At 47.6% G+C, this 13,446-nt stretch overlaps 1 protein-coding gene across 1 annotated transcript in view; it reads left to right on the top strand.

The window, feature by feature from the left end:
- The first annotated feature begins 413 nt into the window (after positions 1-413).
- The window catches only part of irak1 (interleukin-1 receptor-associated kinase 1), a 47,533-nt gene continuing 34,500 nt past the window's right edge, over positions 414-13,446 (top strand). Inside the window, exon 1 of the mRNA XM_069929263.1 lies at positions 414-711. Coding sequence (XP_069785364.1) covers positions 600-711 — 112 coding nt within the window. The 5' untranslated portion in view covers positions 414-599. The remainder of the gene's footprint in view (positions 712-13,446) is intronic.

Here is a 13,446-nt window from a genome sequence, read left to right as displayed (position 1 = left end):
AAGGCAGGCGAAGAGGTGCACTGAGACCAGGAGCGGGGCCGATGGAGTCTCGCCACCACGCGGTCTTAATTGACTGGTCGTGCGGCCCAATGGGAGAACGCCGTTGGCCAAGAGTCTGACCAATTGGGTTGAGAGGACAGAGGTGTCGGTGCGTGTGCGCGCCGACGGCCAATAATAAACGCGAGCGAGGAAAGTGACGTACGCACCCGCCGCTAGCTAATAGCGCCGTGGTTCCATGTGATTGGCAGCTCGGCAGGCCAATCAATACAGCACTGAAGATCCGCACGATGATGGGTGGCCAGACTATCCAATCAGAAATGAAGCCTGGTGAGTTGGCGGGTCATCGAGAGAGAGGGTGCTGAAGGAGCCCACCAATCAGGAGGGAGGTGGCGGAGGGGTGCTAGTGGACCACCAATCGGCAGTGTGGGAGTCGGGGAGTTGGCTGGGCAGACTGCGAGCAGCCGGGAGGCGCGCGGAGTCGGGTTACCATAGGAACGGGGCGGCGGCTCCTACCGTCGCACCGGGAGACGTTTCGTCGGATCCGGGAAGGCCTACGTTCCGTCGGGACCGGGAAGGCCTTCCGTCGGGACTCCCGCAAGATGAGCGGGCGGGACCCGGGCCTGGAGTTCATCCACCGGCTGCCCGCCTACATCATGCACGACTTCTACCTGGTGATGGACTCGCTGGACAGCACCGACTGGGGTCGTTTCGGTGAGGGAGGGGAGACAAGGGAGCGCCTCTCGGGGGAGGGAGGTGACGAGGCAGCGCCTGATGTGGAGGGAGGTGACGAGGGAGCTCAGTGGGGAAGTGACGAGGGAGCGCCTCTCGGGGAGGGAGGTGACGAGGGAGCACCGCGGGGGATGGGAGGTGATGAGCTCGTGGCGGGGGTTGAGGAGGGGAGCTCCTCAGGGAGGGAAAGTGATGAAGAAGGACCCTGCTGGAAGGTGGTGAGGGAACGCCCTGCAAGGGGGAGGTGACAAGGGAGCGCCTCGCTGCGGCGAGTCGAGGAGGGAGCTCCTCGCTGCGGCGAGTCGAGGAGGGAGCTCCGTACGGCTGGTGGCTTTCATCGCCCCATGGTGGGCCACCTCACGTGGAGTATTGTGAGCACTTTTGGGCTCTTCATTGAAGAAACGATGGGCTGACATTGGAAAGGAGGCTCACTCTGGGAACGAAAAGGTTATCATGTGAAGAGTGTTTGATGGCTCTTGGCCTGTACGTTGGAATTTAGGGGAATTGGGGGGGGGGGGGGGTTCTCATTGAAACATTTTGAATTTTGAAAGGTATTGTCAGAGTGACTAGATGTTGAAAGGTTGTATCCCCATGGTGGGAGAGTCCAGGACAAGAGGGCACAACTTCAGGATTGAAGGGCGTCCACTTAGAACAGAGATGTGGAGGAATTTCGTCAGCCAGAGGGAGGTGAATCCATGGAATTTTTTGGCAGAGGCGATTGTGGAGGCTGTATCATTGGGTGTATTTAAGGCAGAGATTGATGGATCCTGATTAGCTAGGGCATCTGGGGAGAAGGCTGGGCTGTGGAGCTGGGTGGGAGAATGGATTTAGCTTGTGATTGAATGGTGGGCAGACTCGATGGGCTGAATGGTCTATTTCTTGAGAGTAAATCGAGGATGTTCTCCTGCACACAAAACTGAGTTTTTCACAAGAAACACAAAATCTGAAATCAAGAATCCTCTTGAAGGATTCTGACCCAGCAGATTGTTTTTTTAAACTTTTCTTTATCTCTGGTAACAATAAACAACTTGAAGAAGGGCTCAGGCCCGAAATGTCAATAATCTAACTTTACCTCCCGTGGACGCTGCTCAACCTACTGTTTTTACAATAAACAACTCAGTTCACATGGCTGATAATCAAAATTTAGTTCACTGTTCCAGAATCCTTCGAACTGTCCTTAACAGTTGCATACAACTCCTTCAATGTATTTGGTCTGAATTTTTCTGTGGTGGGGTGTTGCACAGGTTCACCACGCTTTGTGTACGGACATTTCAGATCAGCTCATTCCCAAATGGCTAGCTGTGACAATCACAAGGCTCACCTTGTTAGGAGTTTTGAGGAGATTCGCTATGTCACCAAAGACTTGCCAAAACTTTTACAGGTGTATGTTGGAGAGCGTTCTGTCAGGTTGCACCACTGGCTGGTTATGGAGATGCCAATGCTCAGGTCAAGAAGAAAGACCTGAGTGTTGTTTACTCGGCCTGCCTCGCCATTGGCACCAGACTTCACTCCATCAAGGACATCAACAAGAGGTGGTGTCTTAAGAAAGCAACCTATATCTTTGGGGATCCTCACCACCCAGGCCATGATCTCTTTCTGCACATTAGGGTTAGGTTAGGGGAAAAGGTACAGGAGCCTGAAGATGAGTGCTCAGTGGCACAAGGACAGCTTCCCTTCTGCTGTCAGATTCCTGAATGATCAATGAACCACAGACACTGCCTTAACTTTGACTTTATCCTGCACTATTTTTATTTTGAAAGGTGGATTACATAAATGTTTGCACTGTGATGCCACAATCTATTGTCTGTTCAATCCAGGAGATCTGCCACCTCCCAGTCCACATGATCCAGATTCCTCAGGTGGTGAGGTGTGCACATTCTCACACCGGTCATGAGCATTTCCACCCACATTCCAAACTGTCTGCTGTACATTCCGTGAGCTGATCAATGGCAACGGGGTGGGGGGGTCTTTGAGGACAGAAGCTGCTTTTTTAAGACACCGCCTCATGTCAATGTCCTTGCTGGAGTGAAGTCTGGTGCTCGTGATGTCGCAGGCTGAGTTTTTTCTTCTGTACCAGGCAGTGATGCAACTAGCCTAATTTCTCTCCACTGTACTCCTGTAAATGTTTGCAAGAGTCTTTGGTGTCATAATGCCTTCTCCATCAGAGAGATCCACTTCCCCTCCTTCATCACAGAACATCACAGCACGGTACAGGCCTTTCAGCCCATGATGTTGTGTTGACCCATATATTCCTACTCAAAAAATACTAAACCCACCCTATCCCTTAACGCTCTATTTTCCTTCTATCTGTGTGCTTAAGAGTCTTTTAAATGTCCCTAATGTTCCAGCCTCCATCACCACCCCTGGCAAAGCATTCCAGGCCTCCACAACTCTGTAGGAAAAAAAAAGCCTTACCCCTGATGTCTCCCTTCACTTTATACAGACATCCTCTGGTGTTTGCTATTCCAGGCAAACAGGCGCTGGCCATCCACCCTGTCTACGCCTCTCAGAATCTTATACCATAGAGCATTACAGCACAGAGAACATGCCTTCTGATCTGTGCTGAACTATTTTTCTGCCTAGTCCCACTGACCTGTACCCAATCCCTATTTCTCCATACCCCTCCCATCCATGTACCTGTCCAAATTCTTCTTGAATGATAAAATGGAGCCCGCATTCACCACCTCAGCTGGCAGCTCATTGTCTATTACATCACCTCTCATCCACCTTTCCATCAAAGATGGGTGGACAGCCGGGATGAGAAATTGGGGTATTGAGAGCTCGGACAGTCAGGGGCGATGGTTAGGGGCATCAGGAGGTCAGATGGACAGGCAGCCAAGGGGTTGGTTGGGGGTCATTAGGAGCTCGGACAGGTGGGAGGGGCAATGGTTTGGGGCATCTGAAGCTTCGATGGGCGGCTGGGACAATGGTTGGGGTCATTGGGAGCTCTTTCGGGCAGGCAGCTGGGGCAATGGTTAGGGGAATCGGGCAGGCAGCCAGGGTGATGGTTGGGGGCATCAAGAGCTTGGACGGGCAGGCAGCCAGGGTGATGGGGGCATCAGGAGCTCAGATGGGTGGGTGGGGAACTGGTTGGGAACATCAGGAGTTTGGATGGGTGGCCAGGGTGCTGGTTGGGGGGAATCAGGAGCTTGGACGGATGGGCGGTCGAGGCGATGGTTGGGGGCATCAGGAGCTTGGATGGGCAGGCGGCCGGGGTGATGGTTGGGGGCATCAGGAACTCAGGCGGGTGGACGGGACCAACAAAGTGGGGATCGACTTTTACATGGGATGAACTGTTACACAAGCATTTATGATAGATGACAGGAGAAGTCAGTGGGGAGAGAGGGGAAAGCACCATTGGATGATGGCATGAATGGATGTGCCAATTGGCCTCCTTCTATGAGATGATGTTCACTAACAAATGGGCTTGCATGGTTAGGTTGATGGGCTGAATATGCCTCCAGAATATTTTTGCTTTGAAGTTGGTGTCACCTCATCAAGAGGTTGCAATAGATAATTTAAGATTGTGCAGTTAACTGAGACCTGAGGGAAGGGTGGAGGGGAAGTCGATGACTCTTCCTTCCTGTCTCTCCCTTGTTACCTGGGTGTCCCTATCCTCTCCCTCCCTTGCTGGAGGGAAGTGACCACTTGCTCTTCTTGGAGGTGAAGGAGAGAGAGTGTGGACACTGTCCTGCTCTCCCCTTGGCCACAAGTAGAGGCACTTCCCTTGGCTGTGAAGGAAGAGGAGAAGTTGTCATTGATTTAACTGCATGATTACAGGCCTTTTGGCCCATCTCATCCTTGCTGACCAGGATGTGATCTAAGATGCTGTATATACCTGTGTAATCGTTGATACCATGTACAAGTTGACTCTCTCTCGACGTCCCGACCGTGGAATCCGGCCTCGGCCCCAGCTGCCCTCTCATCCAAGTTCCTGATGCCACGAAATCCTTACCGCCCACACATCCGGGCTCCCAATACCTCAGCTGCCCATCCAAGCTCCCAACACCCTGAGCTCCTTACCGTCCACACCTCCAGGCTCCCGATATCCTGAGTTCCCAACGCCTGCCCATCAAGCACCTGACCGCCCGCCAATCCAAGCTCCAGATACCCTGATCTCCTGCCTATCCAAGCTCACGGAGTCCTGACCTCCCTCCCATCCAAGCTCGACACCATGAATGATGCAAATACTTACTGCAGTCAAAAAAATGTGTGTTATAGTCGAACCACTAAATTGTACCCTTGTATCAGACGAGTTGAGTTCAGTGAGCAAAAACTGATTTATTGCAGCTGCCTGACTGGTCTTATATTCCCAGCCCAGACTTGGCTGAGAACTGCACTGGGGGGCCCCGATGTCACCAGGGCGTCACGTGGGTCCCTAAGCGTGGGCTTCTGAGCCTGGTGCAGAGGTTGGGAGGAAACCCCTGACGGCACCATTTTGGCCAGCTGCCCTGCCACATTTTGGCCAGCTGCCCTGCATGACAAGCAGGGCCGGTTCGCCTTCCTAATGGCATACCGCCACACAGGCCCCCCAGAACCAGTGCCAATGTCTTTTTTTGCCGGGCAGCCTCGCTTCTTGGGTTAGGCCACAACTACTGGTTCGGTGGGGTCGAGGTGGGCTGGCTTTAACCTGTCCACTGTAAACAGTTCCCTGATACCACCGATGTCCAGTGTGAAAGTGTATCCTGAACGCTGGACGACTTTGTACGTCCTTTCGTGTGGTCTTTGTAGAGGTGCTGTGGACGCACCCTGCCTGATAAAAACGTACTCTGCGGAGTACAGCTCGCTGGGGATGTAAGAGACCCGTGTTCCGTGACTGGGCAGCGGTGTAGGTGTGAAGGAGTCCAACTGGGCCCAGAGGCAGGGAAGTAGACCGTGCGGAGACTGCTGGGGTTGTGAGGTGCATTGACGAACTCACCATGCAGAGCACCATAGACCAGCTTGGCTGATGACGCCTGTAGGTCTTTCTTTTGGGTGTCGGTTGTCCGGGTGTGGGAACTCCCTAATTGCAGTCCCCTTTGTAGCGGCAGGTGTGGCTCCTTCGGCTGTGATGGTATGACTTAGGAACTGCATGGACTCTTTCCCGAACTGGCGCTTGAGCGGATGCCCAGGAGCCCCTAAGGCAGTTCGTCTACCCAGTGCCAACTTAAGGTGCAATCGGTCGACTAGCCCATTGACCTGTGGGTGATAGGCCGTGGTGTGATGTAGCTCAATCCCCAGCCTGTTGACAAGCTGTGCCCAGAGCGCAGAGGTGAACTGTGCGCCCCAATCACTGGTGAGGTGGTTCAGGATGCCAAATCAGGCAACCCAACCGTTCAAAAACGTTCGGGAGCAGGAGTCCGTGGAGGCATCGGGATCACCTCGGGCCAACAAGTGGTGTGGTCTACCATTGTGAAAAGGTAATGGTTACCTCAGGAAACTGGTAAGGGTCTGACAATGTCCACATGTATGTGGCTGAACTGTTCCCAGACATGTTTGAAATCTTGTACGGGTGTTCTGGTGTGCCTGTGTACCTTGGAAAGCTGGCAATGGGTGCAGGTTCTGGCTCAGTCCGCAATCTACTTCTGAAGCACGTGCCAGACGAAACTTTCTGCCACCAATCGGACCATGGACCTGATGGAAGGGTGGGAGAGGTAATGGATATGGTGGAAGACTTGCCTGCGCCACTGCTGGGAACCACTTGTTGCGGGGTTCCCATGGAGACATCGCACAGGACCGTGCCCTCACCGTGAGGAGTCAGGAGGTCCTGGAACCGCAGGCTCATGATGGCAGTCCTGAAGGCCCGCATCACCTCGTCGGATTTCTGGTCCCAGACGAGCTGGTCGAAATCGAGGCCAGGTGTCAGCGCGCAAATGGCCGGTAATGAGAGTGCATCGCCTTGTGCTGAATGTCACTGGTGAACTCCGTCATGAGGGAGAGGTGACACTGTTAGTGGGCCGACCAGGGATCTCTTGCCATAGCGAGCGCCTGAGTGAGGGGTTTGTGGTCGGTAAAAATGGTGAAAGGACTCCCCTCCAAGAAATAGTGGAAATGACCCACCGCCAGGTACATGCCCAGCAACTCACAATCGAAAGCGCTATACTTGCACTCTGGTGGGCAAAGAAGTAGGCTAAAGAATGCCAGTGGATTCCACTGTCCTTTCACCTGCTGCTCCAGGATGGTGCTGACGGCTGTGGCAGAGGCATCAACAGAGAGCACCATATGCAGGTCGGTGCGTGGGTGGACAAGTGGGGTAACCTTCGCGAGGGCATCTTTCGTGGCTTCGAATGCCCTGCTGGCCTCTGGAGTCCAGGCAAATGTCTTGTCTTTGGCCACGATGAGGGCGAAGAGCAGCTGCATGATGCGCCCAGCGCCTAGAATGAAACGATTATAGAAATCGACCATACCCGCGAACTCCTGTGAGGTTGTCCGGGTGTGGGAACTCCCTAATTGCAGTCCCCTTTGTAGTGGCAGGTGTGGCTCCTTCGGCTGTGATGGTATGACTTAGGAACTGCATGGATTCTTTCCCGAACTGCCGCTTGTCCGGATTGATCGTTAGGCCGAAGTCGGCCAGTCGGGAGAAGAGGGTGTGCAGATGAGACTTGTGTTGTTCCTGGTCTCAAAGGTGTCATCCAGGTAAATGAATACGAAATTCAAATCCCTGCCTACTGTGTCCATAAGGCACTGGAAAGTCTGGGTGTTGTTCTTGAGCCCAATCGGCATGCGTAGGAACTCGAACAAGCCAAAGGGGGTGATGATGGCCGTTTTGGGTATGTCCTCGGTGTGCACTGCGATTTGGTAATACCCGCGCACCAGGTTGACCTTGGAGAATACCCTCGCGCCGTGCAGGTTGGCCGTAAAGTCCTGAATGTGAGGGATCGGGTAATGGTCAGTGACTGTCGCGTCGTTAAGCTGTTGATAATCTCTGCAGGGGTGTCAGCCACCGGAGGCTTTCGGGACCAGATGGAGTGGTGAGGCCTAAGGGCTGTCGGAGTGTCGAATGATCCCCAGCTCCTGCAGATGAGAGAACTCTTCCTTTGCTATCTGGAGCTTATCCGGCGTGGGCCTTGGGTGGGGATGTAATGAAACACCCTGTGGTGTGATGAGGTGGCGGAGAACTGCGGCTTGAGGAGGGAAGAGAACTCGTCCAGGATATGCTGAAACATTCTTGGGTGTGCTGACCCCATGGCTATCTGGAGCTGCTCTGTGCGGGAGGCATTGAGGTGAACGGATTGGAAGGTACGGGCATCTACCAGTCGCCTACCTTGAATGTCGACCAGAAGTCCATGGGCAAGGAGGAAGTCAACACCCAGGATGGCAGATGGAAGGGATGAAATGGTGAACCTCCACGAGAACTTCCGCTGGTCACTCTGGAAGTGGAAGGTCTTGTCTCCATACGTTCGGATCTCTGTCGAATTGGCTGCATGGAAGGGAGGTCCTCAAGGCCGGTTCCAGGACTCGATGGCTATGGCCAGGATGATGCTGATCTGGGCCCCGGTGTTGACAAGGAAGCGTCGGCTGCTGACTGAATCCCGCAGGTATAGAAGGCTGTGTTCTTGGACAGCCACCGCCGCCATTAACAGCGGCCGGCCTGCCCGTTTCCCTGGAACGAGCAGGACTGACGACACTTCCGAGCCTTGGCTCCCCAACGCTGGTGGAAGAAGCAGAGGCCTGAAATGGATGACTTGCTTCTGGCTATGCTCTTTGAGGCCCCTGCAGGGGCTAGAGGAAGGCTTGGCATGGTCATGCCCATGACTAATAACCTGCTGGACTGCTGAGCCCTCCGGGAATCATTCAAGCCATTGCTCCTGACCCTTTTGAGCGACTTTCCTAGGGTCAGTGTAACTCTCCTGGGATAGTAACGGCCGGATGTCTTAAGGCAGATGGTTGAGGAAGATGCACTCGAAGAGTGGGCAGTTGGTGTGATCGCCCATGAGCCCGAGCATCTCATCCATCAACTCGATTGGAGTTCTGTCCCCCAAAGCTTCGAGGCACAACATCAGAGCGGCACGCTGGCGCCTGGAGAGGCCGAGGGAGCCGGTGAGCACCCGCTTGATGGTCCTGTACTTATTTTCCGCGGGTGGGTGCTGAACGAGGTGGACCACTTGGTCCAGGCCAGCGACCACATAGCAAAACTTGGTCGAATCCGATAAAATCTGGCGGAGGTGAAACTGAGCATCTTGAGTGGCTGAACCAGGTCTCCAGCTCCTGAACCCAGAAGTCAGGAAGCTTTATGGTTTTTGCGTTGATCGAAGGGTCGTTCATGTTGGGTTCAAAGACGTTTGAACCTGTTGGGGTCACCAATTGTAGCGGCAGCTGCACTGCTAACTGAAGGATCACACAACCAGATGGGTTGAGTTCACTGACCAAAACTGATTTTTTGCAGGCTGCCTGGCTGGTCTTATACTTCCAGCCCGGATCTGGCTGAGCACCGCGCTGGGGGGCCCCGATGTCACGGGCGTCATGTGGGTCCCCAAGCGCGGGCTTCTGAGCTTGGTGCCGAGGTCGGGAGGAAACCCCCGACGGCACCATTTTGGGCGGCTCCCCCGCTGTGTGCGTGATGAGCGGAGCCAGTTCGCCTGCCTAATGGACACTAAAGATTGGTCCACAAAACTCGACTGTTACAGGCATATATGGTTGTCCCAATTCCCTTTTTTGTTTTTTTTTTGAAAATTTTATTTGAGAATTTTGCAAAATATGATAAAAAAGAAAATACAAGATACAAATGGAGATAAATAAAAATAATAATGGTAATGATGGTAAATAATCATCTTAACTTCCTCCCTCACTCCTTGGTGCCTTAAAAAAAATTGTACCTTTAAAATTAATTAATTAATCAACTTGCCAACTCTTTACATAACTTTTACTTAAGATCAATAGCCATACAATCCAAATATTTTTAAACAAAAAAATTATCATTTTGCAAATTGTAAGTTATTTTTTCCAAAAATAAAAACACGATTGCAGTTCATTATGCCATCTTTGTATATTCAATTCCACATCATTTTTCCAAGTTATCGCTATGCATTTTCTTGCAACCGCTAACCCTAACCGCAAAAATGGCAATTTTGGCTTATCAACCAATCCCAAAGTAACTGCACTCATGTAACCCAATAAACACATAATTGGATCTATTTGCAAATCAATTGTAAATAAATCTCTCAAAAATTTAATAATTTTTTCCCCAAAAAATTTAATTCTTACATATCATACACAATGCATAAAGGTACCTCTCTTTTCTCCACATTTCTTTTTAAAAAATTTTTTATTTTTCACACTATGAACCATACTGACCAAAATACACACAGGCATTTCCCTCTTGAATATACACAGTGTCATTTTCTCCCCTTTTTCTCCCTCACTTCCCTCCCTCCTTCACCCCCCCCCCCACTCACTCAACGTTCAACCTATATGATACATTAAACCCATTAAACAATGTCGTCACACTATGAAAATAAACAAGAAATTAGTGTCCTCTACTTTTACACACTGGGTCAGTTCATGTCATCTTCTCCTTCTGTCATTTTAGGTGGTGGAGGTTCTCAGTAGGACTTCTCTATTGTGTTCCATGTACAGTTCCCAAATTTGTTCGAATACTGTAATGTTATTTCTTAAATTATATGTTATTTTTTCCAATGGAATACATTTATTCATTTCTATGAACCATTGCTGTATTCTCAGGCTATCTTCTAATTTCCAGGTTGACATAATGCATTTTTTTGCTATAGCTAAGGCTATCATAATAAATCTTTTCTGTGCTCCATCCAAATCGAGTCCAAGTTCTACTTCTTATATTACTTAGAAGAAAAATCTCTGGATTTTTTGGTATGTTGCTTTTTGTGATTTTATTTAATACCTGGTTTAGATCTTCCCAAAACTTTTCCACTTTCTCACATGCCCAAATTGCATGTACTGTTCCCGTTTCCTTCTTACAGCGAAAACATCTGTCTGATACTGTTGGGTCCCATTTATTTAACTTTTGGGGTGTGGTGTATAGCCTGTGTAACCAATTATATTGTATCATGTGTAACCTTGTGTTTATTGTATTTCTCATAGTTCCGGAGCATAGCTTTTCCCATGTTTCATTCTTTATCTTTATGTTTAGATCTTGTTCCCATTTTTGTTTGAATTTACAGCTTGTTTCCTCGTTCTCTTTCTCTTGCAGTTTGATGTACATGTTTGTTATAAATCTTTTAATTATCATTGTGTCTGTAATCGCATATTCAAAATTGCTTCCTTCTGGTAACCTCAGCCTGCTTCCCAATTTGTCCTTCAAGTAGGTTTTCAGTTGGTGATATGCAAACATTGTAGCGTGAGTTATACCATATTTGTCCTTCATTTGTTCAAAAGATAATAATTTATTTCCCGAAAAACAATTTTCTATTCTTTTGATCCCTTAGTTGATTAGTTGATTTTGCGTCATTATTAATTTTGGTAGTTGATAATTTGTTTTATTCCTTTCTACGTGAATCTTCTTCCAAATGTTGAGCAGATGATGCAATACCGGTGAATTCCTACGTTGTACCAATTTTTCATCCCACTTATATAGTATATGTTCAGGTACCTTCTCCCCTATTTTATCTAGCTCTAATCTGGTCCAATCTGGTTTTTCCCTTGTTTGATAAAAATCTGATAGGTATCTTAATTGTGCTGTTCTATAATAATTCTTAAAGTTTGGTAGCTGTAAGCCCCTTTGTTTATACCATTCTGTTAATTTATCTAGCGCTATCCTCGGTTTCCCCCCTTTCCATAAGAATTTCCTTATTATTAATTGGTAATGATTGAAATAGGTATTGTATCCTTGGGAAGATATTCATTTTAATACAATTTACCCTTCCTATCAGTGTTAGTGGTAAGTCTTTCCAATGCTCCAAGTCGTCTTGTAATTTCTTCATTAATGGGTGATTATTTAGTTTGTATAGATGGCCTAGATTATTATCTAGTTGTGTACCTAGGTATCGAATTGCTTGTGTTTGCCATCTAAATGGTGATTCTTTCTTAAACTTTGTGAAATCCGCATTATTCATTGGCATTGCTTCACTTTTATTTGCGTTGATCTTGTACCCCAATACTTCTCCGTATTCTTTCAATTTCTTATGTAATTCTTTTATTGATAATTCTGGTTCTGTTAAGTATACTATGACGTCATCTGCAAATAGACTGATTTTATATTCCTTCTCTTTTATTTTTATCCCCCTTATTTTATTTTCTGTTCTTATCAGTTACGTGAACAGTGAGGGAGATAGTGGACATCCCTGCCAAGTTGATCTACTTAATTTCAATTGGTTTGATATATATCCATGTACCGTCACCTTCGCCAATGATCCCTTATATAGTGCTTTAATCCAATTAATATATTTCTCTGGTAGGTTGAACCTCTGTAGTACTTTGAATAAATAATTCCATTTTACTCTGTCAAAGGCTTTCTCTGTGTCTAAAGCAACCGCCACTGTTGGCGTCTTGTTTCCTTGTACTGCATGGATTAAGTTAATGAATTTACACATATTGTCCGTTGTTCGTCTTTTCTTAATAAATCCAGTTTGATCTAGTTTTACTATTTTTGGTACACAGTCGGTCAATCTGTTTGCTAATAGTTTAGCTATTATCTTATAATCTGTGTTAAGTAGAGATATTGGTCTATATGATGCTGGTGTTAGTGGGTCTTTCCCGGTCTTTGGTATTACTGTAATTATTGCTGTTTTACATGAATCTGACATGTTTTGAGTTTCTTCAATCTGGTTCATTACTTCCAGGAGAGGAGGAACTAATAAGTCTTTAAATGTTTTATAGAATTCTATTGGGAGTCCATCCTCTCCCAGCGTTTTATTGTTCGGTAGTTTTTTTTAATACATCTTGTATTTCCTCTATTTCAAATGGTTTTATTAATTTATTTTGTTCCTCTTCTTGTAATTTCGGTAGTTCAATTTTAGCTAGAAATTCATCTATTTTGTCTTCTTTCTCTTCGTTCTCAGTTCAATATAATTGCTCATAGAATTCTCTGAAGTTTTCATTAATCTCCGTTGGATTATATGTAATTTGTTTGTCCTTTTTCCTTGATGCCAATACCGTTCTTTTAGTTTGTTCTGTCTTAAGCTGCCAAGCTAGTATTTTGTGCGTTTTTTCTCCTAGCTCATAATACTTCTGTTTTGTCTTCATTATGTTCTTCTCCACCTTATATGTTTGTAGTGTTTCATGTTTTATTTTTTTATCTGCCAATTCTCTTCTTTTTGTTGTATCTTCCTTTATTGCTAATTCTTTTTCTGTACTTGCTATTTCCCTTTCCAACTGTTCTATTTCCCGATTGTAGTCCTTCTTCATCTTAGTTACATAACTTATTATCTGCCCTCTGATGAATGCTTTCATTGCATTCCATAGTATAAACTTATCTTTCACTGATTCTGTATTTATTTCAAAGTACATTTTAATTTTTCGCTCAATGAATTCTCTAAAATCTTGTCTTTTAAGTAGCATGGAGTTTAATCTCCATCTATACGTTCTCGGTGGGATGTCCTCCAGCTCTATTGCCAATAACAGGGGTGAGTGATCCGATGACAATCTAGCTTTATATTCCGTTTTCCTAACTCTCCCTTGGATGTGGGCTGACAACAGGAACAGATCTATTCTTGAGTATGTTTTGTGTCTACCCGAATAATATGAGTATTCCTTCTCCTTTGGGTGTTGTTTCCTTCATATATCCAAAAGTTGCATTTCCTGCATCGATTTAACCATAAATTTGGT

This window comes from Narcine bancroftii, chromosome 3 (assembly GCF_036971445.1).
Source record: "Narcine bancroftii isolate sNarBan1 chromosome 3, sNarBan1.hap1, whole genome shotgun sequence".
NCBI lineage: Eukaryota > Metazoa > Chordata > Chondrichthyes > Torpediniformes > Narcinidae > Narcine > Narcine bancroftii.
This window is presented reverse-complemented; position numbering and strand designations above follow the sequence as displayed.